Source organism: Carassius auratus, chromosome 7, assembly GCF_003368295.1.
Source record: "Carassius auratus strain Wakin chromosome 7, ASM336829v1, whole genome shotgun sequence".
Classification (NCBI taxonomy): Eukaryota; Metazoa; Chordata; class Actinopteri; order Cypriniformes; family Cyprinidae; genus Carassius; species Carassius auratus.
Window position 1 is genome coordinate 28,091,577 of NC_039249.1, and position 25,660 is coordinate 28,117,236.

A 25,660-nucleotide genomic window follows, 5' to 3' on the forward strand; every position below is an offset into this window, starting at 1 on the left:
CAAAAATTAAGTTTTTATTATTTATGGTAGGAAATTTACAAAATATATTTTTGGAACATGATCTTCTCTTAATATCGTAATGATTTTTGGCATAATAGAAAAATCTATAATTTTGACACATACAATGTATTTTTTGGCTATTGCTACAAATATAACCCAGAGACGACTGCTTTTGTGCTCCAGGGTCACATATTTTAAAAAGGTTTAAGTTGTATTACAGCCCCCCTCCCCCAAGTGTTTACCTTCTTCAGTTGAGAATTTATTTAATCTCTGAAGCAAGAGCACACAGAATGTGTATGCTGTGCATTTAAGTGCTTAATCACAAAGTACACGTAAGAATACTTTTAAAAGACTATTTTACTTTATGGGTAATTTAAAAAGATATACGCAATCTGAATGAGTTTAGTTTCAGATACTAAATAGCACTTGTTTTTGCACTTAATTGCAATTAAAATTAAAATGTATTATAGTTTGAAATACATTAAAGTGTTACTGATCATTTATCAAAAATTGCTATTGAAGGAATAGAAAATGTGCAAAAAATTAACTCACCCTTATGGCATATAAAATGTAAATGATATAAATTAATTTGCAAGTTTTGAGAATAATAATATTAAGATTAAACATTATTATAATTATTATTTTATACATGTTATTCCTATGCTTTGAGACTGTACACATGTGCGCGTAGATCGGGGACTTTTACTTTGAAACTATGACGCGAACAAAAGGAGGAGTCTAAATCCGGAAGTAAACAGTTCTTTTTAGAAGCTGATCATTTTAAAAATCGAGAGATGTTAGAAAATGTTTAATCTCACGTCTGCGTCTCTCTAACGCAACAGTCACACAGACAGAACACTCTTCTCTCCTCACAAGTGTAAACTCAAGAGAAGCCTGCAGCGCTTCTGAACCAAGATGAACAGCGAGATCCTCGGTCTGAGCGAGAGGCTGCTGTGCTCATGTATTCTTGAGTCTCTTGACGTGGCGCGAGGGGGCGGAGTCGGACACGTGATCGGCTCAGAATCATAGACAGTAAAATAAATGCATTTTTTCAATGTGCACATTGAATTTTGCTACATTCATTGCAGGACACTGAATGAAAATGCAATCGTAAGTGTCTTGACTGTGAGTGTTGATGCAATTAAGAAAAATAGCATTTGAATGATAATTTTGCCACAGTTTTTGCTTGAACATGTTAGACATATCTAATCAGAATGTACTGACAAGAATTCATGGTGAACTAAAATATGCTTTAATTTAATTTCTGTTGAAACTTGTTTGTCACAAATTTAAATATATTCATAATAACATTTTAAAAATGTATAGTTGAATACAGTTAAAATTATAATCGAGTAGTTAACATTTGCTTAAGTTTTTTAGTAGGGCTGTGCAACAAAATCAAATGTAATTTTCATGCGCATATTGTAAGTAAAGGCACTCCACTAGTATATCTCCTGCACGTGCGTTCAGATCAGGATTGCCAGGTTTTCAAAACAAAACCAGAGATGTTCCGATACCCTTTTTCTCTTCCCAATACCGATTCCGATGCCTGGTCTCAGGGTATCGGCCGATACCGAGTACTGATCCGATACCTGGTCTCAGGGTATCGGCCGAGTACTGATCCGATACCTGGGTGTGTATCTGTATATACAGCTGTTTATACTACTAGCCTTGTGTTAATTGCTAGAATAATTTTATGGTGTGCTTCAGACTTATCCCTTAATAAAACATGAACAAATACATGGTGAACTACTGTATTCATTACAGTATTTTTATTATCTGACATGAATTTGACAGTAATATTATTTATTTTTTTTTAAGCAAAAAATAACTTCAAATGCAGCCAAAAATCTAACAACGCAAACTAAAAATGGTATTTTAGTTTTACAATATAACTGTTTAAAAAAACTGCAACAAATAAGTCTAGGAATATAAAAAAATATATATTAATCAGATAATCTCTTTACAACAAAACAAGTAAAAAAAAACAAGCAAGAATTTGCAGGAGTAATATTCAAATAGTATTTTGCATTCAATTAAATAGTATAGTATATGATAGATGATATAAATCCTGATATAACTTTTAAACCATTTGACAATGGATTAAAAAGTAAATGTGTAAAAGAAACATACTTTACACAACAAGGTATTTTTCACTAATAAATAATATTTAATTTTAAAAAAAGTAAATGCTGTAACCAACAGGGTCCCGGTCAGCGGTGCCATTAATGCAGGCTTCGCTGCGAGCTTCATTACAGAGATCATTAAGATGTATCCAGGTATGCTTATTCTCTTTAAACTGCTAACATGTTACAGATGAGTGATCTATACAAAACTTATTTCTGAAATCTGTATGCAAGAAAAACTGCAGTCCTCTTAACTATAAGCTGCAACATTTGTATAAAGGAATTAAAAATATACCATTTAGCAGTAGCCAACATTATGACATTTACACAACATCTTTGCTGGGGAAAAAATGCATGCCACATCTCACTAAAGTCACAAAAATGCATCATCCATGTGATGACTTATCACTTTTGGAGTAAATGCATTTATTTACAAAGTTAGTATTTGACATACAATTATCTTATTTTATTACATTATTTTATTTCTGCTTGTCTAGTGACGGGAAAAAAGCATACATGCTTACATTAAGCTAAAATGCAATGCTGGGCATTATGAGTCAAAGTTCTCACACAAAGCCTATTCAGTAAATGATAAAAAAATATTCAAAATTTTTCAGCTGTTTTCTGTGCTGTTTCATCGTTTTTAATGTAACAATGCAATGTTATATTAAGTAGTATTATTTTCTTAAATCCTTTTCTTGCATCTTTACTGGTTGACACTAATTATTTGTGTTGAAAAACGTTCCCTTAGCATATATATAAAAAAAGTTGTGGTGAAAATTTGCAATCCTAGATGCCCTGTATTGCAATTTTGCCTATTTTTTTTTACATTTACCCTAAATTTACCCTGGTTTCCAAAAGACATGGTAAAGGGTGAAGAAATAATTGAATGCTTTGATCTCTGAAGGTAAAGCATGCTGAATATTTTCTGTTCTGAATGTGCATTTCTCAGTTCATACAGTAATACTCCATCATGTATTTCCTCTTGCATAAGCTGTCTCTAGAGACCTGGGAAGAGTTTTGGAGTCTTTTTGTTTGTGCCGCTCTCTGCTGGCTCCCACATACTGTATCCCTCCCACCTTTTTCTGCACTGCAGAGGAATCCCCAAACACTGCTACTAATATTGATTCTCTTGAGTGCGCTAGAGAGAGTAAGACTGGGGGGGTGCACTTATAATTTAGTCCATTGTTACTTAGCTCTGCTGCATCTTTTCAGAATGCCTGATGATAGTTTACTAAAATACATTCTTATTTGCTCCTCTTTTACTAGTAAATAGAAAGTAAATACTGTTTATCAAATCATTATCAAATCAAATGATATGCATAATGCTCAGGGATGCAACGGAATTAAAATTCAGGCTGACAGCAATAAGCTGATTGTTATTTTCATGTTATGGCAGATAACATTTTATGCTGTTAGTATTTTACATTAAATATTAAAAACTAAAAGCACTTACTTTAAATGTTGTGAATGTATGCATCACAGCATTATATGGTATTTCGTTGTTTGATTATTTGTGCTTTTACAGATTAAGCATTAGTTGCATATCTAAATCTAAATGCAAATATGAGCATGTATAAACATGCAACATCAGTCATTACCACTACAATCTAAAATATATATATATATATATATATTTTTTAAGGTTTTATTTAATTTTTTTGTGCTTTTAAAGATATTAACCATTAGATGCATATCTAAATTAAAATATGATCATGCATAAACATGCAACATCAGTCATTACCACAAAAATCTTTACAAAAACTGATAACTCTTATATTGTAAAGGATTTTAAATGTTTTTATTTTTATTAATTATTCGTTTTGAGGTTTTGTTATTACATCTTTAAAAGACTGATAAATCTTATATTGTACAGAATGAAAATATATATATTAGTTTTGAGGTTTTAAATTATTTGTGGTTTTAAAGATTGAGCATTAGATGCATATCTAAATGCATATTACTGTTGACATGAACTGTTATGGTACCCGCATGCATCCTTGTTATGTTTGTACTCGACTCTCTTTATGAACTGCAATAAAGTCTTACTATGATAAGCATGTCTTTAATGCATTAAAGGATTGAGATGATGTGCTCTTGTGCAGGTCGAGCTTCTGCGTCCCCGTCTCTAGACGTCCTCATTACGCTGCTCACACTGGGAGCCAATGGCTACAAGAAACTCTTGTCTGAGAGGAAGGTGAAAATATTTCTGAAACTCAAACATTTTCTTAACTTCTGTTTATGGCTGTGTGGTATCAGTGTTAATTTAGTATTATTTATAGACTTTTATAGTTTTTATTTATATTTTGCTTTCAGATTCAATTTATCTGGTATTTCTGATGTAATTATGGCAAAACTGGCTTTATATTAACACAAATATTTTTATTAAAAAAAATGGGACTGTTGTAATATAAAATTAATGAAATTCATTTTGTAACTCCAGAAGTTTCTAGAATAAAAAAAATAGTTCGAAAATGTATAGAAAAAAATGAAGTAAATTAGTTTTCAATGTACAGTTTTATATTGTGTGTGTGTGTGTGTGTGTGTGTGTGTGTGTGTGTGTGTGTGTGTGTGTGTGCGTGCACGTTTAGCATTTCAAGTAAGACTCCAGTACATGCAGGAAAACACCATTAGCCTTCATGTGATAAGACACTTACAGAGCTAATCGATTCACTACTAATGCATCCGGATTATTAATAATTTACATTATTATGTTCTCTGTGGGCAGAGTCAGTTTCTAACATGGTCTAACCAAAGGAGAATCAATTTCTGACTTTAACATTGTGAAAAAGACGTGCAATTTAGAATACTTTTAAAAAGAGTACTAGAGAAATAATGTATTTTAAAAGAATATACTTAAGTGTGAACTGAATGTAATACTTTGAGACAATTCATTTCAATTAAATGAAAATATATTATAATTTACATTTATATTAAATGCAATTAGCTGCTTTTTCGACCCATTTAAGTTGGTCATGTAAATACATCTTTATATGTGATTTTAAATGATTTCTGTTGTATTTAAAATATGGTTTAAGTACTGAATGTACTTAAAGGCATTTATGGTAAACTAAGATATATGTTAATATCTAAATATAAAAATAAATATAAGATATATTTGAAATTACACGTATGCAGTTGCAATGTTTTACGTTTAAAGTATATTAACTGTAATGTTGATTAAAACAATACAGTTAAAATTATAATCAAGGATTACTTAGTATTAAAATACTTTGTCAACATTTATTAGTATTTAAAATGTATTTACATTTTAAAGTAAAACTTTGAAAAGTGTACTTAAGTGTGTACTTAAGTGATGAAAGTGTCTCTCTTTAACTACATTTCAGTGGAATTTTATATCATTATAGCATTATAATAGTATAATATTACATCTGCACGTTTTATTTAAAAAAAAAAAAAAGTGTTGCTGTGTGGTTGTTTTTTTAACTGGCTGCTAGGATGAATTTCATTTGCATAATTTGAGCTGCTGCATAATACTAATTCTAATAATAATAATGAACCCTCAAGAACTCTGTGTTCTCATAGTGTAGATCTCAGACGTCTTACTAACAGCATCATAATAGGGGCCCATAACCTGAGGGCCTCCTACAGTTCATTTCTAATTGATCCCAACGGTGGACTCGGCTCATTCTGTGATGCAGTTATACTTAAGCGTCAGATGGGAAAGCAGGAGAAGGGTAGGGTGGCTGGAGAGGGAAGCAGGTGCTGGGTTTACTGTAGACCAGCAGACATAGAAGTGCAACATTAGCAGAAAACAGAATGTGTGACAGAAAAAGAAAAAAGCTATGAAGAGTGGAGAGCTATTTATAACTGTAGTTGTGAACGGTCTGCAGGAGCTGTATGGCCACCTGGCGCAGGAGATGAGCGCTGTAGCCGAGAGACACGGGGAGAGACTGCAGCATACGCCACACAAGCCAATAACACTGGGTGAGGAGTCATGTGAGCTAGAGTTCAATAACAGTTCATTAAACAAGGGTTTCATTAATACATTTTCTCTGTAAATAATGTTTCTAAAAATAGCTTTTGCATGTCACACGAGAGGTCAGGGTTAGGCTGGTGAGCATGAGCCTGTTATTCCCTGCTGGCAGGTCCTGTAACTACACCATCTGGCCAAGCACTCTAGTGACCACCGTATAAAAGTGGCCACGTGTTTTGACTGAATGTTTTTGTTTTCATGTGCAAGCAACATTTAAAATACATTAAATGTTTATTATTATTATTTTGAAACATTTTCAATGTGAAAAAGTGTTCCACTTAGGACTGTGAGCATTATTGTGGTGCCATCAGCCAATCATCCTTGTAAAAAAGAAGTGCACTTAATTGTATATAATGTGCGCTTGTAGTGTACTTTAAAACTTAAATATACATATATTAGAAACTACATTCAGAAAACAACATTAATGAAATAAAACGCCACTTAAGTGACTTAAAGAGAGACACTTTTAGGACTGTTACTTAACACAATTAAGTATGTTTTAAAAAAGTGCCCTTTGAAGTACATTTAAAATTATTGTTTTAATCTTTTGTTGTGTTTTAAAGAAGTACACTGATGTGTTGACTAACATACTAAATCACATGTACAAGTACTTGATTATAATTTTAACTTAAGTTTTATTACATTTAAAGTTAATTTATTTTGAATGTAATAAAATGCAACTTCATCATTACAAATGTATAATTACAAAATGCCATTAAACTTTTTTAGTTAATAATAAATGCTTGTACGCTTTGCAGTACACTTTACAGTACACTTTACAGTACAAATTATGAAATTGCATATAAAGATGTACTTAGGTCTTACTTAAGTGAGTCAAAAAAAAAAACAAAAAAAACTGAAGTTCAGCTAATTGCATTTAATATAAATGTAAACAATTTCTCGTTCCTGTTTGGGTCATTAATCTGGCAACCTGTTTGTGCTTCAAGTCTGAAGAGGATGGGCTGAGTGAAAAAAAACCCTCTCTAATATTTTGAATTTGGACTGCTATACCTAGTTCAACCACTCGGTGGCAATCATACGTAGAGCACCTTTTAAGTATTGTTTCTGTGATAAATACACTTTTTAAAACTAAAATCTGGATGGATCCAGGTGAGCTGCTCACCCCTCCACCGCCTGCTTCTGTTTCAATATTTGTTGACCTCTAATTTAACTTGAAAGCAAAAATGACAAAAAGATTAGTGGATGTGAACTCTTGTGAAGTCTCTTCAAGGTGTTCAAGTACAGAAGAAACTTTGACAACCAGAAAGTGACTACATACATAATTTTGTAATATAATACACAGCCTCACTAACTAACCTAACTTGTCGTTTACATTTTGTGATACAGAAATGTGCTTGCTATTCTTTAAGATAAACGACAGCTTACAATTTACTTCCTGTAAACTTTATACTAAATGACTGATTGAGGATGCTACATCCCAAAGCAACATTTTCTCTTCTCTTACAGGAATAGTTCAGCCAAAAATGAATATTTGCTGACAATATAGTCAATTCACCTTTATTTATATAGCGCTTTTAACAATACAGATTGTGTCAAATCAACTGAACAACATTAATTAGGAAACTGGTTTGTCAGTAATGTAAAATTTAATCTTTTTCAGTTAAAGGAGGTTCATCACTGAATTCAGTGATGTCATCATCCAGCTCAGTTCAGTTTAAATAGTATCTGTGCAATCATTTGCAGTAAAGTAAAGATGAGTTTCTTTCTTTATTAGAACAGATTTGGAGAAATGTAGCATTACATTACTTGGTTCCTCTGCAGTGAATGGGTGCCGTCAGAATGAGAGTCCAAACATCTAAAAAACATCACAACAATCACAATAATATACAGTATTATCGAAAAAGAGTCTGGATGGACTCCAGTCCATCAATTGACATCTCATGAAGCCAAAAGTAAAAAAAATTTTTTTAGTGGAGGAAGTAATATTCCAGACTTTTATAAACATCTTAATGATGGAAACTACTTAAAAGAAAACAGCTAATTTTTATTTTAGGGCGAACTATTCCTTTAATATTTTCCGCCGGACAGTAGTTGACCTGCTGTAATATTAATGAAAGCTTCTTTCTGCTGTCCGCTTTCATCATTTAAATGGGAGTCATTCTCATTCTCAAGGGTTTATCCTGTAGCATTATCCTCTTCACCTCCTTTTAGTCTGTCACAGACTGTGCACTCTGTCTGCAGTGAATAAATATGACAGAAGAATTTAAGACCGACCTAAGTGTCTGCAGTGAATTTAGAAAGAGCAAGGAAACTCTGCTGGAAAAGAACCGCTGTCTGTATCGGCAGACAATAGAGAGACTCTATTTGTCTTCAGTAATCTTTTAGAGGACCAGTTTAATTTATCATCGTTAGCTAGAAATGGATCATTGTAGTGGTAATATTAGGATGGCATAATTAATGCAGAACAGTGTTTATATTGTCCATATGACATCTAAACTCGGTTTGTATACTGGATTGGCTATGCATTCATCAAAAGTCTGCTGTATTATATTAAAGTAAAAAATATTACAAAGTGCACTTTTAAAAGTGTGCTAAAGTGCGTTAAGTCACTTAAGTGATCTTTTATTTTTATTAATATATTCTCTGCAAGCAGTCTTTCAAAAAAATCTACTTTTAAGACTGGATGTACGCTGTAAGTGCACATTCAGTACAATTAAGTGCACTTCTTTTTCACAAGACTTGTTCACTGGTGTATTATTTCCCTGCAGGGTCGTCCCGCTGGGTGTGGAGCAGACCGTGAGCAAACACACGTTTCGTGGCTTCATGTCGCATGCAGATGCCTATCCATGTCCGTACTTTAACGCAGCCTCTGCTATTAGAATAACAGAGATGATATAACTCTGTGCATCAAGAGACTCGATAAATGCCTCAAGAGCGTTAACAAGGAAACTCCTGCAGAGAAGAGTGAGTCAGGATCGCCAGCTGAAGATGACCAAACCTTGCCCTGATGCTCTGGGGGAAAGAGTTGGATACATAGGAATATTCTTTTCATAATTTGATCTTGTGGCAATAACCTCGCGTTTGAATGTTGATTTATCAGCATATGGCCACAAATGCATTCGTTTGTTTCCCCGATGCTCAATAAATGCTTTTTGACCCATGTTTGAAAGTATACCCTAACGGACAATACATACATTATTTTGTCATTTCAATTCATCTGGTTCTGCTGCGTTTTACACAGTCGTAGTTGAATAGACAATGCAGAGGGAATTCTCTGTTTTAAACAATATCAAAGGAAAATGAAAGAGTTTTTTTATTATTATTTCTGAATCAAAACAAATAAAATATTTGTATTCACTCAGATTGCAAATAAGGTACCAAATGTCTCTTTATGTACCAAACCCTGCAACGATACCTGCTATTTAATTTATACAGATTTTAATAAACACACTCTCATCTCAGGCACTTGGAGACAATCTAGTTCTAGTAATAACTGCCCTTAAGATTAATATAAAAATATTAAGCACCAAATTAATGTAGATAAACTTCAGTAAAACCTCATAAGGCTCCCATTAGATTCTTAAACTTTATTTATTATTATTTTATTTTTTAGAATGTGTTTCACTTTAAACCATATTGCACAAACATATAAATATTTAGAATTTTTATTTTTTTTAAATAGATTAAAAAAAATGATTTAGTTATTTTTCAGGACATATGTTTAACTTTACACATCAAATATTTCTTGTCCTTATTTCGGTCGAGCATATATTCTTTAATGTGTTTTTTTTTTTTTCATTTAAGCTGTGCAGTCCTCACAAAGTGATCTCTTTCAGAGGAGTGTGTAAAGTGCTAGCTCAGTAACACAATAGAGCAGCGTATGTAATAACATCTGCTGTGTGACGTAGCGGAGGAAGCTGTAGACTCTGTTTTTGTGTGAGAGGTGTTGAATCAGCTTTGCTCACACCTCACTGTAATGCATTTAGTGTGCAGTCCAGCAGTATTTCTGCTCATGATTTATGTGGAATCAGCCTCTGCTGTTCTCTGCAAACCTTCTGTCTCAGTCCTCCACCTTCACCGTCTCTCCTGCGCTCCACATCCAGCTGTTCAACAAGCTTTAGCTCTTCTCCTCTTACTGTTTCTCACTTTTGCTGACACAGCTTTTTCCAACCATTTAGGCTACACTTATAAATTTCCTCTCATCACCAATCACACTGTTCATTATTTCGCATCACCACAGATTAGCCTATGAATTAGGTAAACTAACATAAAAATAAACAAATATATTAATCACATATATTCACACCCTTCACACACACACACAAATCACATTGTTGTTGCCATTATTGACAAATCTGCATGCTGAATCTTCATTTTTGTTTCACATGCACTGTTTCAGATTGTATTATGTTCATCAGATTGGTTTGGTTATAGCCCTTTTTGAGTAAACAAATGAAAAACAGGCAACTAATAAAAATAAAAAAACAACAGCAACTGCAACTGTTTTAAAACCTCTAGAACCCATTGCAAATCTGTTTATCTCTAATCAAAAAGATAATTATAAAAGGCAGCTCCAGATGCTGTACTCTTCATGTTTTACTCAGTCATCAGTATCTGAGGATCGTGAATCATAGACTTATTACCTACTTTAACTTCAAGTGTTTTGAAAGCAATAATAGAGCAATCTGCTGATAATGGGACTTCCTTTCATGTTTGTGGTTTCTAAACAGTTACGGTAAGATAACACATTGTTTTAAATAGATGTTAGCATATTGACTTTTTAAAGAACAGCGAGACGGTCAAATTGCAGAAGAACCCAAAAGAAGAGTTTTGTGGCTTTGTCAACAAATAAACATATTTTAACGTATATTCTAAATCCCTGCATTTAGTAGAAGCTAATGAATAAAAATACAATATTTAATAGTTAAAATGTATATTTAATAATAAAAATGTAATTAATAGTTAAGAAACATTAGCTTAACAATTTAATTAAAATAACTAAGAGTGATTAATTTAGATTTTTTTTGTATATTGTAAAAATTATTTTTCAAAAATCTAAATAAACCAGATTACTGGAGAGTGTGTTTTACAAGAAAATGTTTCAAGATGTCACAGTGTTACTTTCCATTTATTTTCAATTATTTGTGAAATTTACTAGCAATTTGTAAAAATGAAATAAAGTAGCATTTTTCTAAAAATAAATCAGATATAATGTGTCACATTTCTGAAGAGTGAAAAAAAAAAGAATTTTAGAAATAAAACACAATTATTTAGCCCTGTAGTGGTTATATATATATTATAATATTAAAAGATATTGCAGTCCCAGTAAATGTAATCTTCACTGTTACATTTGTAGTTGTAACTAAATTTCTGGCTATATTTCTAGACTAAAAAAAAAAAAAAAAAAAAAAATAGAGTTAATTGTTTATGTGTGAAAGGTTATTGGCTTTTATTTTTTAATGAACCATAGCCTCAACATACTGTTTCAGCGGGAAATACACCAACACAGGAAAGAAACACTGCACTGTAAGTGATTTCATGTGGACTTTGATGACGCAAGAGTAAAAGTCTCTCCATTCTCTAAAATGGAAGATACATTTTCTTATTTCTATTAAAAAGATTGCACATATTTCAGGATCCCTGACTGAATTATCGCATTAATCATCTTCGAGGCTGTTCATCCAGCATCCACCGATGTTGGGCGCACTAATAAATAAATAAGTCGCGAGACCGAGACTGCTGATGTCAGGAGCTTCAGTGCTGCATTTACTGCTGCAGGGTGGACGGATTCACACATGCAACATGCAGACCGTCGTGATCATATCGGCGCTGGTGTTATGCCTGGCATCTTCAGGGAACGCGGGGAAAAAGGTGTTTAAATGCCCTTCCTCGTGCAGCTGCTCCAAGGAGTCTATTATCTGCGTCGGGTCTTCGTATGTCTTGCGATTCATTCCCAACGATGTCAGTTCACTGTGAGTCCACATACGCTTCTGTATTAGATCAGCTGTTAGCCTACACTGGTGTTTGAAGGTGGAAATATAGCATTACAGGACGACTGCTGCTCATAATCAGTCGTATAGCTGTCATCTTTCTATTGTAATGTATGCAACATGGTCTCGTTTTGTGTCAGGCTTGTGATGAATGTCTCATATGACTGGTGTTTTTCAGGAGTATTGTGAATGGGACCTTCTCTGAGATCAAGGAGGCGATGTTCTCACACATGCCATCTTTACAGTTACTGTAAGTTATGGCCATCTGGCTGAGCATATGTGTACGACATGATGTTGAGTCACTCTGGAAACTGATTCTGGTAAACTTAGCATTTGTTGAGAATTTGTACATTTATTTATTTATAAAAAATAAAATACAAAAAAGGACATGGCTCTGGGGTTTTCAGTCGTATTTGCTGTAAACTAAAATCTTTTGCTGAAGAAAACACTGTAAAACTGTGTAAATGTATAATTTTTATTAAAGGTTGTTTTCATAAATGTATGCAGTATTGCAAAAAACAAAAAAACAAACAAACAAAGAATAACATTATGCAGTCTACCAAATATATACAGATTCTACCAAAACTGTCCAGTTTGCACAGTTGACCCTATAAGTGTTGAATAACCTCAAAAACAGATCAATTAGTGGTCTAATGTTAGATTGGAGAATATTTTGGCCTGTACAATAATGCATTCACTTGAGTAGGAATCTTACTTGGCATATTGAACAATTAAACGTTTTGTCCTTAGTGATTTAGCTCTGGAATCCAGTGTACACCTCAGCTAAACAGTTGAAGGTGACAGATGTCAAATAGAAAGGCCTCTTTCACTCACCTCTAGCTATTTAATTAGTCAGGGAACTTTTGCTTCCAGATAGTGACGGTTTTCCTCCTCTTCACTCTTTGACACTGAGCACACAGTGACTCTGATGACTTCTCCCTGCTGTCATTGGTGTATTGCTGGATGTCAGCAATTTAATACACTGACATAAGAAATATGTGCCTGTCCTAGCACTCATCGACAGTGACAGGGCACTTTTTTATCTACTGTATGTGTATTGCACTGCAGTGTAAACACAGTCTGATTGTTATAATTACACTGACGATGATTGAATGATTGTGGATGTAAACTCTGACAGGTTGCTGAACTCCAATGCTCTCACTACAATACGGGACGATGCATTTTCTGGCCTTCCACACCTGGAGTACCTGTAAGTCTTTACTCTTTTAAAAAGGTATAATTCCATAGATAAATGGCAAATGTTGTGCTTTTGGTTAATTAAATTAAGGTCTTTTAAATAAGTCAAAAATCTCTCAGATCATCCAGGATGCAAATGTTTTAGTTTTTTCATAGGAACAGATTTGGAGAAAAAAGAGATTTGCATTGGTGATCACTGGCTCACCAGTGGATGCTCTGCAGTGAATGGGTGCCGTCAGAATGATTGTCCAAACAGCTGATAAAAACATCACAATAATCCACACCGCTCCATTCCATCATTTAACATATTTTGAAGTGAAAAGCTACGTGTTTGTAAGTAACAGAACCATCAAGACATTGCAAATGTCTTACTTCCGGCTAAAATATGAGTCCTCTATTCATAATATTACTTTCTCCTGTCTGAATCAGGAGAGAAATATAGAGATCAATAACCATTTAGAAAGCAAAAACGTCATCGTTATTATGGATTATGGATGGACTCATATTTACCAAAAGCAACGGTTTAACGTTAAAACACCTTAATAATGGATTTGTGTATTACAAAAACAGTTTTTGCTTCACAAGACGTTAACTGATGGACTGGAGTGGCATCTATTACTTGTGGCGTATTGTGATGTTTTTATCAGCTGTTTGGTCTCTCATTTTGACGGCACCCATTCACTTTAGAGGAACCATTGCTCAGCAAGTGATAAAATTATGCATTTCTCCAAATCTGATGAAGAAACAAACTAATCTACATCTTGGATGGTACATCTTTAAGTAAACTCTTTATGTAAGAGAAAAATAAAGCTTTGAATATTTACACATTGAACATTTGCACACATTTGAAGTTCTTTTGAATTTAAATGTTTTCTACATATTTAATAGAAATGACTGTATTTATTTTTCTTAATAATTCTTTCAATAGTTGCGTCCAATACTTTTCATGTCCACTGACCATCAGCATTTATTCACATTCTACTCTTCATTTTCTCTCCATTCTTCAGGTTTATAGAAAACAACAAGATTGAAACAACATCAAAATACTCTTTCAGAGGACTTAGGGATTTGACTCATCTGTACGTTTCTTTTAATCACATTAAATGAACATACGTCTGCCAATTTTTTGCACTTTTCTCTAAACTGTTGCTGTATTCCTCCCAGGTCTTTGGCAAACAACAACATTAAAGCTTTGCCCAGAGATCTATTCACTGATCTGGACTCACTGATAGAGCTGTGAGTCTGAGCTTCTGTAAATGCTTACTTAGCAATAACTGTATTATAGTATAGTGCATTGAATATGAGATGATAATGTCTTTTTAAACCTACAGAAATGTACAGTATATAATAAGATCAATGCTTATTGATGTTTTCATCTATATTTTGTTGCAGAGACCTGAGGGGCAATGTGTTTGAGTGTGACTGCCGAGCGAAGTGGCTGATGATGTGGTTAAAGAGCACAAACGCCACTGTATCAGACGTCCTCTGCGCCGGTCCCGAGGAGATGAAGGGGAAACGGCTCAATGACATGACGAGCTTACATAACGAATGCGTCTCTACAGGTATGTGAAAGAGCATGTGCATGGTTCCTAGTGTGATTGGATGATTTTTCAGACTATAAACCCAATTCAGTGGATTGTGTTTGTTATTTATAGCTATTTACCAGTACATTGAGATTCCGTGGTAAAAATAAATCTTGAAGTCGACTTGAAATTAATTCAACATATCTGTTTTCTAAATACATGTTATAGATCATATTGTGAACATTTAACGTGTGCAAATGTTTGACCTTTTTATTCTATAACTGGATGTTCTAGTGAAATGACTTCTCTCTGGTGACTCTCCAATCATTTAGTGTGCTTAAATTCTCTCCTGCAAGCTCACGCTCATCTGCCCCAATTTTGAGCGCATCATCCACATCTGAAAATCCAATTAAATACAGATGCATAGAACCAAGTCCTGCACTATATCTTTTTTCTGTATGGAACTAAAAGGAAGAAAGGATCTGTTATTAGTCCCTCTTAAAAATAAATGGCTGTTGCAGCAATGCCATAGAAGAACCATTTTTTAGCTCCTCAAAGAATCTTTCATTGAACAATTGTTTGTCTGAAGAACATTTTAATATTCTAAAGAACCCTTTTCCACTACAAAAGCACACTTTGTTGAATGAAAAAGTTATATAGATGTTAAAAGTTCTTCATTGAACCATTGATGCCAATGGAAACCTTTATTTTTTAGTGTAATTCCATTTCATTGAAGTTTTAAAGGCCATGTGGTGTGTTCAAGCACAGTTTTTGGTCCAGCCAATTCAAGGCGTCAACACTTTTAGTTTTTGTACACACTAGTACATTGAAGTCAGCTTGGTGTGTCCCAGTCTTAATAGACAATGCATTGGGATGTATTCATCCAACAGGAGCATTTACAGCTTGGGAATATTTCACTTAGTTACTAAGATGCAATTTTACCATATGTTGTCCAGATTTCATCCCTCTCCACTCTGTGTCTACCGAGTCATTGTCTGTGGACACGTTCTCCCACAAGAACGACGTGTATGTGGCCATCGCTGCTCCCAACATAGAGAGCTGCATGGTGCTCCAATGGGACCACATCGAGATGAACTTCAGGAGTTACGACAACATCACAGGTATAATCATTGTAAAGCCATCATATGAAGGAGCGTATATGGCCAAATAAATCTCATGCATTGTGTTTTTTTTTAGGTCAGTCCATAGTTGGCTGCAAGTCTGTGATCATCCAGGACCAGGTGTTTGTCATCGTTGCTCAACTCTTTGGGGGTTCCCACATCTACAAGTTTGATGAAGACCAAAGCAAGTTCACAAAGTTCCAAGACATTGAGGTATCCACGATTTCCAAGCCGAATGACATTGAGGCATTTCAGATCGGCAACGACTGGTTCTTCATCATCGCTGACAGCTCGAAGGCTGGACTGTCTACTCTCTACAAATGGAATGACAAGGGCTTCTACTCCTACCAGTCGCTTCATGAATGGTTTCGTGATACAGATGCAGAGTTTGTGAATTTGGACGGTAAGGCCCATCTTATCCTAGCGAGCCGTTCCCAAGTACCGGTCATTTACCAGTGGAGCAGGAGCACTCAGAAGTTTGCCTTGCATGGGGAAATCCCAAATATGGAAGATGTAGTCGCTGTCAAGACCTTCAGGATCAAGGAGGATCTTTATCTGGCCATGACCCGATACATCGGCGACTCCAAAGTCTTGCATTGGACTGCAAAGGAGTTCTCAGAGGTCCAGGCCCTTCCTTCGAGAGGCTCCATGATCCTGCAGCCATTTTCCTTCAAAGAAAGGTACTACCTGGCTCTGGGAAGCGACTACACCTTCTCGCAGATCTATCTGTGGGATGCAGAAGAGAAGGTTTTTGAGCGTTTCAAGGAAGTCTACATCCAGTCTCCTCGCTCCTTCACTGTGGTCTCCACTGACCGGAGGGACTTCCTATTCGCATCCAGTTTTAAGGGCAGCACACAGATCTTTGAGCATATCATCATTGATCTCAGTCTTTGAGTGGTACAGTATAGATGACACAGTTGCAGTTAAAGCACGTCAGCAACCCTTCCTTTAGCAGTTGGGACGTTTTTCTGGGAAGGCAATTAGTGGGTTTTGAGATGAGGGAGGTCTGGGAAGCATAATCAGGTTACAGTAATAAGTATTACATCATGCATCTGTGTAGTTTTACATAGATCCTGGGAGGGTTTCGACAATTTTTGTTGTACTACTTCATATTATTATTGTTATATATATAACATTTCCTTAGCCCTGCTGAATCAGATGATATTTCTGCTGAAAGTACAGTGCATGAACTCTGGAAAAGAGTTGCAGTTGTCACCTGTAACTACTTAAATCACTCTTCATAATGATATATACTGTAACTCTGAGAGCCTTTCAAAACTCTGTAAGCAACAGCTGAAATTGTGCATGATGTGGCTGCAACAACATTGAGAATAAAAAAATACAGTTTTCAGAGCAGGCATGCAGATCAAATAGTGATACAGGTGACAAATGCAGTCCTATTATCTTTAGAGACATTTTTACCTAATTTTTCTATATTTATTTAAATCATGTCTCTCTTTTGGTCAGTGGACTAGGTTGTATTGTCAAGTAATTATTCAATTAAAATGAAACGCCTCTATCATCCTCGATTTATAAGGGCCTGTTCACAGTTTAAATCATCAAAACTTACATTTAAGTTGTGTGGTTTTTCGGCAGAAATGTGTGTTTATGTGATAATTCATTAAAATATTAAGACTTTTGTGAAAGGAAAAAATATATGCTTAAAAGGGATACTCCACCCCAAAATGAAAATGTAGTTATTAATCACTTGCCTCCATGTAGTTCCAAACCCACAAAAGCAGGCAGTGTACACTCCTCTGTGTTAGCCGAACCAAAATGTTACGTTTTCTATGTATATTTAAGTTGAAAGAAAGTTTTGAAAGAAAACAGCGCATTGTTGTGGCACGGCTGACTCAGAGGAGCGTACACTGCCTGCGTTCAGCACATATTCTCCAAAATTGCACTATGGTGATGTGGAGAGACAGAGGAGAAGAATTGTTGAATAAAGTCATTATTTTTATTTACTTGTGTACAAAAAGGATTTTTGTCGCTTCATAATGTTATGGTTGAACCACTGATGGCAGATGAACTATTCTGACAATGTCTTTCATAATTTTCTGGACCTTGACAGTGTATTTTACTTGGCAGTCACAAGCCTCCTGGTTTTCATCCAAAATATCTTAAAATGTGTTCTGAAGATGAACGAAGCTTTTACGGGGTTGGAATGACATGGGGGTAAGTGATTAATGACAAATTGTCATATTGGAGTGGAGTATCCCAATACAGGGACACTGTCAAAAGCACAAACCTTTAAAATTATGATATAGGCGCTGGTCATATAAATAGAATATCATCAAAAAGTTGATTTCACTTATTCCATTCAAAAAATGAAACTTGTATATTATATTAATTCATTACACACAGATTGATATATTTCAAATGTTTATTTCTTTTATTTTTGATGATTATAACTGACAACTGAGGAAAATCCCAAATTCAATATCTCAGAAAATTTGAATATTACTTAAGATCAATACAAAGAAAGGATTTTTAGAAATCTTGGCCAACTAAAAAGTATGAAAATGAAAAGTATCAGCATGTACAGCACTCAATACTTAGTTGGGGCTCATTTTGCCTGAATTACTGCAGCAATGCAGCGTGGCATGGAGTCGATCAGTCTGTGGCACTGCTCAGGTGTTATGAGAGCCCAGGTTTCTCTGATAGTGGCCTTCAGCTCTTCTGCATTCTTGGGTCTGGCATATCACATCTTCCTCTTCACAATACCCCATTGATTTTCTATGGGGTTAAGGTCAGGCGAGTTTGCTGGCCAATTAAGAACAGGGATACCATGGTCCTTAAACCAGGTACTGGTAGCTTTGGCACTGTGTACAGGTGCCAAGTCCTGTTGGAAAATGAAATCTGCTTCTCCATAAAGTTGGTCAGCAGCAGGAAGCATGAAGTGATGTAAAACTTCCTGGTATACGGCTGTGTTGACCTTTGACCTCAGAAAACACAGTGGATCTTTTGCAGTGACCTTTTGTTTCTTGCCCTCCTTGTGCAAGGTGTCAATGGTCATCTTTTGGACATCTGTCAAGTCAGCAGTCTTCCCCATGACTGTGTAGCCTACAGAACTAGACTGAGAGACCATTTAAAGGCCTGTGCAGGTGTTTTGAGTTAATTACTGTAGCTGATTAGAGTGTGGCACCAGGTGTCTTCTATAGTGAACCTTTTCACAATATTCTAATTTTCTAGATACTGAATTTGGGATTTTCCTTAGTTGTCAGTTAAATCATCAAAATTAAAAGAAATAATCTAAATATATCAGTCTGTAGGTAATTAATGAATATAATATACACGTTTCACTTTTTGAATGGAATTTGTGAAATAAATAAACTTTTTGATGATATTCTAATTATATGACCAGCACCTGTATGTCTGTTAATAAAGAAAGTGACTTGATCTTACACTCTCTGAAAAAAGGTACAAAAGCTGTCACTGGGGCAGTACCTTTTAAAAAGGTAAAATTTTGTACCTTTTAGGTACTAAAATCATGTACCTTTTTGGTACTAATATTGTGTACACTTTAGGTACTTATATGTATCTTTAAGGTACCAATATGGACTCTTTAGGTACAAAGGTGTGCTTTTTGAAAAGGTACCACCCCAGTGACAGCATTCATACCTTTTTCTGAGAGTGTACTCATTACAACTTCAAGAATGTTATAAACCGATTTTGGAGATACATTTTGCAATGAATGTAAAATGCCTTCTATTTTAAGTATAAGTGATGAATGTTAAATGTGTGACTTTGATTACAAGTGTGTTAAAATAAGAACCTAATTTCTATACTGTTTTGCAAGCTGGGATACAGAGAGCAGAACAACACAAGCCCAAATAATGACTGCAACTTGCAAAAGCATGATATTCAGCTATTAATATTCAATACCTTAATCTTATTTAAAAAAAAAATCAAAGAACAACTCTTGATCATGTAATGTCCTTATACCAGTTTTAGCTTAATCTGATATGCAAAATAGCATTTCAATTTTGTAAATTGTTTTTATTCTCATTTGTTGAATGTTAGACTTGGTTTTGAATACTAATGTAAATAAATGCTCATGAACACTGATCATTACACCTGGTTTTTAACAGTTTTGAAAGAATGGTTATGTAGCTATTGGAAAGGAGGAAGAAAGAAAGAAAGAAAGAAAGAAAAAACTAGGAAAGGGGGTGATTTTGATATTATCAAAGTTACAGTGAATAACATTACTAGGTAAAGATAAAGACAAGAAAACATTCATTTTGAGTCTGTACAGAATAAGCCTAGAACATTTTATGTGCAGTTACAATTTCATTACCTAGTTTTAGGATGCAGTTTAAACTAGGCTTACTGTAGCATTAGTTGTGTTTATCAGCCTACAGCACGTTGCCACCATTTTGGGGGTTTCCTATACACAAACTTTTCTCCTGAAGTAGGTGTAGGGTGGATGACGTGTAGAGTCGAGTGTCTATAAGAACTAGGAACACTCTAAGAACGGCTGGGTTATTTTTTAACCCAAAATGCTGGGTTGAGTCTGTTGGGTCATTTTGTTGGTTTATTTTATTTCTTTTTAAACACTTTTGGATAGTTTCAGTTTACCAGGAGTTGGGTTAAACCTGCTGGGTTGCGTCGCTGGGTTGTTTCAGGCCAGCGCTGGGTTATTTAACGCGCCTTGAAGATGTTTAAATCGCTCCCCAACTGTCATTTTGGAAGAACAATGGGGCAAAGCCACGGCTTTCAACTGTTTTAAGGTAAGTTTATTTCATGTTTTCATTAATAATTATTTTAAATTGTCAGAATTATAACTTTTTTGCGGCAACAATACTGTTAAACGTCTAGAGGCCAACATTATTTACGTTGAAACAGTTGAAACACTGGGAATAAGTGGAGGGAAAAGGGTAAAATCCATGAAATAAGAGAAAAATTATATTGTTGTGCTTTTGGGTGTCAGAATCGGAATGGAAATCATTTTATATACTGTTGTCAAAAACATTTGAAGCTGAACGCAAACATTTAAAGCTGGATGAAACCTGCTGTGATTACCCTACTTAAAGCATTAATTTGATTAAAACAATAAATCTATATAATATTCACATAAGGGACATATTGTACTAACCCTAATTTTATATTACAATTCTGACATTTTTCTTGCAAATTTAAGTTTTTATCTAGTTCGAACTTTATAACTTGACTCAACAATTGCGAGTTTGTGTCAGGTTTTAGTGAAACATGCCACTGCACACTGACACATGCCAATGGCATCTGTGCATCAGATGTCATGTCACATAATGTTAAAACTGCTGCTGGGATTCTGAGGAAAAAAGCCAGAAGTGTGGGATATAAACTCATGATTTTGAGCCGATTGGAAAAGAGAGAATGACGAGTTGATGTTTCTTATCAGAGGTGTGAGATATAATCTCGGAATCGCAAGAAAAAAGTCTGAATTTTGAAATATAAACTCAAAATTACATTTTTAATTCTTTTATTCCATGGCTTGCAAAGCCTGCTACCTCAAAACTGTCATTTTCTGCCACCCTATAGACTCCGCCCACAAAAAACGTCACCACTGTTTGCAAACACTAAAACTGGTCTATTATAATGAAGTAATAATACTTAGTGCCTGAATTACATGTCTCTACATATTAGAGAGTATTTTTTGTGATTGTTTTGTTATTTGAAATAATAATAACATTACAGAGCTTGAATGGCAGCGTAAATATTAATATATATATGGCATTCCAGAACCCAGTCCCAGAAGGACCAAATTTGGACTCCATTGCAATGTGTTGTTGATCCAGACTTATAGAGGCTGGGGCTTCACCTATAAGGAACTATGGAGTGATCCAAGAGCTTGATATAAAGGTGGAGAAAATGATCAATCAGTTATCTTCACAGTATGAAATGCATCTAATTTTTTCTCTTTTTTTTTGTGCTGTACGAGGGAAACAACTGACAGAAGGTTACAAAGTCTATAAAGAACATTTCTTTCAAAAGCATCCTTTCATTCATATTATTTTGTTTAAGGTGTATTATGGTATCATTGGTCAAAGTGCAGAGCAGTGTCATCAGAGCGCCATCAAGTGGTTAAAAATGGTTAAAAGAAACAAACAGCACAGACAGATACATTGAGAGAGTCATTGCTCAGAAACTTTGGCCAGTTGCCAAAGTGAAAGTGTTTCTCCTCATCTTGTGTCAATTCTAACAAACAATCTTCAGCACTTTAGAAATGCACAAGGAGAATTAATCATCCATCTGATACTAAAGATACTGAGTGTCATGATGCAGAAGATGTCTGAGCAGAAACTGAGTATTTACTCTTTTTCTTTTAAGTTATGCGTAAGTATATTGCCTTTAACGTGTCCTGATTATTCCAGACTGTTTGTAATGATGACCTATGGATTGTTTTCCTATGCCTACAGTACATACATGATTTAGCTCCTTAAGTTGTTAGATGGTGTGGATTGTCTTCAGTCCCAGAGACGATACTTATTAAAGCAGAGAACTGCAACATATTCATTTAGTATATTTGTTATCAGAGACTGGTGAACAATTAGAAAGCAGAATAGATCAGAAGACTTGACAATTGACATGACACGAACAGCATCAAAACTTATGGAATAAAATGTCGACCGATGAAGATGTAATAATAACAGTCAAGCTTTGGGCTGTTGATCGACTCCATCTATGTTTTGATTATCATTCTGAATCCAATTCATAGTCGTTTTTCAGCTTTTTGTTCAAAATGTTATTTCTTTATTTTTATGAAACTTACCCACATTAAAATGTTTTTAAAAAGAATGTATGAAGTTTACAAGCAGATACCCTTTTCTTTCTTTGAATGTTTTGTTTGTTCAGATATTCATGTAACAGAATATATTCAAACCTAAATAGTAGTATACTTAAAGTATGATGTAAAGTTCACTTAAAGAAAACTTATGAGTATACTTGCAGTATAAAACTACTAAACTAGTAGTTTACTGAGACTATACTTCAAAGAGTACAAAGATTTAATTAGTAAACTATTAGTATACCTACAGTCATGGCCAAAAATATTGGCACCCTGGGAAAATGTATCTGCATTGTTAATCCTTTTGATCTTTTAATAAAAAATGGAAGAAAAATCATCCGTCACATAAGAAAAACTGAAGAATATCTTTCTCATGTGCAGCAAAAGATAAACCTTTTGTGAAAGAAAAAGATCATCTATGCTTCAATACAGGGAAATTGTTAAAAGCACAAACCTTTAAAATCTGTTTATAAAGAAAGTGACTTATTCTTAGTCATTACGACTTCAAGAATGTGTTAAACTGATTTTAGAGATATATTGTGCAATGAATGTGTCATGATCCGGTCACTGAACTTCTGTTAATTCACCACCAGAGGTCATCATCCACAACAGAGACTCTCACACTACACAGTATACTCTGGACTACATTTCCCATGCTTCATTATCCCAATCACATTCCATGCATCTGAGACCAGTCACACAAAGCACAATCATCAGACATGCTTTTTAAGCATTGGATTTCCACTCACACACTGCTGCTGAGTATTGTTCTGCATATATCCCTCTCCTAGTGATAGCTGCGATACCAAGCCAGTCCATGTTTGTTTTCATAGCCTTGTTTCAGTTCCTGGTTTTCATAATCTTGTTTCAGTTTCTAGTTTCCATAGTTTAGTCTTTTTCCTGCCTTGCCCTGTTTCTCGTGTTTTGACCCTTTGCTCTGGATTCTGGATTACCCCTCTTGATTAGCCCTCTGGATATTGTTTTTACATCGAAGATCCACGCTTGCCCTAGGAATATTCTTTGTCTTGCCCTCTATACACCTGTTTGCCAGTGTTTGACCCATGCCTGTTACAACCATGTCTCTGTGTAATAAAAGCTTGCACATGGATCCGCACGTCTCACGACTCATCAGCCCTGTTACAGAATACTTAGCCACACAAGGATCCAGCAGCTGTTCAGGTGAACAATGACCAGTACGAGCACTACAAAAATACTTTTCGCCATTCAGCCATTCAGGGTCCGTGTTCATCACTCTGTTAGTTCCTGGACTATTCTTTGTTGACTGTTGGCTCTTTGTTTACTGTGGGTGTCACGGAGGAGGAACGTGACATTGCACTCATTTGTGAAATGGCGGCTGCACAAAAGCCCACTCACAAAATAGCAGTGAAATCAGAGCCTGGTCACAAAATGGCAGACACAACAACACACCGTCAATTCACCGTTGATCTTCCAGAGTCTCGTCAAGTCACTGTAAATCTTCCAGAATCTCATCACGTCTCAGCTGAACTTCTAGAGTCTCTTCACATCTTAGCTGAACTTCCAGAGGCTCATCACTTCACAACTGATCTTCCAGAGGCTCATCACGTCTTGTCTGTTGCACCCAGAGCCTGGAGGTCAGCTCTTCAGTATCCCAGACTGGCATCCAGCATGGAGGATCCACTGCTGCTGTCAGTGAGAGCAGCTGGTAACCCAAAACCAGCGCACTCAACCTTTCCTGTGCAGGAACTGATTGCCCAGTCTGAAGTGCTTCCCATGATGGGGATTGTTTTATGTTGTTTTATGTTGCACTTGGGCTGAAACTCTACTAGTGGTGGCGTCCACTATGATTTCTCCAGAAGTTGCAGCTAATGCTGCAGAACCTTCAATAGTCCACATTCGCCGTGGCACTGCCGTCTTCGTCTTCCTTCTTCTGTGGTACTGGTTTTCCTAGTCCGTGATTGGTCAACTTATGATAGATCAACAAATCGTCTCATTCAACTGCACATTGCATCACGAATTCAAACCAATAACTCAAAAACTTTTTAGACCTGTTTTAAAATGACTCTGCTCGGCTCGTAATTCCTCCGACATAATACCATAAAATCAATGCTTTCGCGCTGTTTTATCTATGTTTTGCAAATCTTTATTTTTTTTATTTTTTTTTTTGCAAAAAGCACATTTATTTTTCTCAATACTTTAATTTTCTTTTGCAAAACATTTTTTTGCATATATATGCAACATTATTTTGACTGTGTGACGTCACACTGACAGGCATCTGAGATCAGCTCGATTTGAGAAAGTGGAAATGATTTAACGAGATAAAAAAAAAAAAAAAAACACTGGGTCGATTTTTATCATTATAGGATGGCTCTGTACACACACTGCCAACACACATTTATGTTCAAACAACTTGTAAAAGTGCATGTCGCATCCAATGACACCTTTACGTTTTCTTTCCTGAACAGAGTTATTTGTTTGCTTTTAAATTATAAATACATTTAAAAATGTAAGTAAACCATGTGTTTTTAAATAAACTGATACAATTCGCAGATGTATTTTTTTCTTATTTGGAGAAAACTGGGATATTTGGATGACGTTTGTTGTTTGCACGTTATTGCCCCTGCACCTAGCTATAGAACACACTGGATTTTATAGATAGATTATGGCAATTTTTAAATATCAAGATGACTGGGTGATCAGCACATGATGGAGTAGACACACAAAGCATGACAAAATATGACGATGAACCCCCCCCCCCACACACATTTTAGTTTTTAGCAATATTAACAAAAAATAAATGCTATGTCCACCCTGTCTTGTGTATATCCACCATATCAAGGTGGACATTTTGGTCTTCAATTAGTGACTAGCTAAATTTTTATTCTGGATGTTAAAGATATTTGGCATATTTAAACTTAAATATTTTGATTTTTTTTTTTATTCTAATCAATTCCTGCATATTTTATGCCAACAGGGTGGACTTGTTAAGCATTGGCAAAC

The 25,660-nt window shown here is 35.0% G+C and overlaps 2 protein-coding genes across 3 annotated transcripts; both read left to right on the plus strand.

The window, feature by feature from the left end:
* The first annotated feature begins 429 nt into the window (after positions 1-429).
* On the plus strand, positions 430-9,529 carry LOC113106416 (O-phosphoseryl-tRNA(Sec) selenium transferase-like). 2 transcript variants are annotated; one of them, XM_026268313.1, is made up of 5 exons: positions 430-1,110; positions 2,206-2,279; positions 4,232-4,323; positions 5,981-6,074; positions 8,853-9,528. In XM_026268313.1, the coding sequence occupies exons 1-5, from the start codon at positions 1,097-1,099 to the stop codon at positions 8,882-8,884; spliced, it is 306 nt and encodes a 101-aa protein (XP_026124098.1). In that variant the 5' UTR covers positions 430-1,096; the 3' UTR covers positions 8,885-9,528. The 2 variants fall into 2 exon arrangements, with proteins under 2 accessions (XP_026124098.1, XP_026124099.1); XM_026268314.1 differs by lacking the exon at positions 5,981-6,074 and having other exon boundaries at positions 8,853-9,529.
* Positions 9,530-11,603: 2,074 nt separating this feature from the next.
* On the plus strand, positions 11,604-17,439 carry LOC113106415 (leucine-rich repeat LGI family member 2-like). Its single transcript, XM_026268312.1, has 8 exons — positions 11,604-12,056; positions 12,253-12,324; positions 13,213-13,284; positions 14,279-14,350; positions 14,436-14,507; positions 14,664-14,833; positions 15,751-15,915; positions 15,992-17,439. The coding sequence occupies exons 1-8, from the start codon at positions 11,827-11,829 to the stop codon at positions 16,807-16,809; spliced, it is 1,671 nt and encodes a 556-aa protein (XP_026124097.1). The 5' UTR covers positions 11,604-11,826; the 3' UTR covers positions 16,810-17,439.
* Positions 17,440-25,660: the final 8,221 nt, after the last annotated feature.

What these genes read in the sequence shown, in the direction of transcription:
- LOC113106416 (XM_026268313.1), top strand. An exon ending in GATCATTAAGATGTATCCAG is followed by an intron (nt 2,280 to 4,231) that starts GTATGCTTATTC and finishes GCTCTTGTGCAG; the next exon opens with GTCGAGCTTCTGCGTCCCCG. An exon ending in AACTCTTGTCTGAGAGGAAG is followed by an intron (nt 4,324 to 5,980) that starts GTGAAAATATTT and finishes AACGGTCTGCAG; the next exon opens with GAGCTGTATGGCCACCTGGC.
- LOC113106415 (XM_026268312.1), top strand. Translation starts at nt 11,827, where the DNA reads ATGTCAGGAGCTTCAGTGCTGCATTTACTGCTGCAGGGTGGACGGATT. An exon ending in CTGGACTCACTGATAGAGCT is followed by an intron (nt 14,508 to 14,663) that starts GTGAGTCTGAGC and finishes ATTTTGTTGCAG; the next exon opens with AGACCTGAGGGGCAATGTGT. An exon ending in TAACGAATGCGTCTCTACAG is followed by an intron (nt 14,834 to 15,750) that starts GTATGTGAAAGA and finishes TATGTTGTCCAG; the next exon opens with ATTTCATCCCTCTCCACTCT.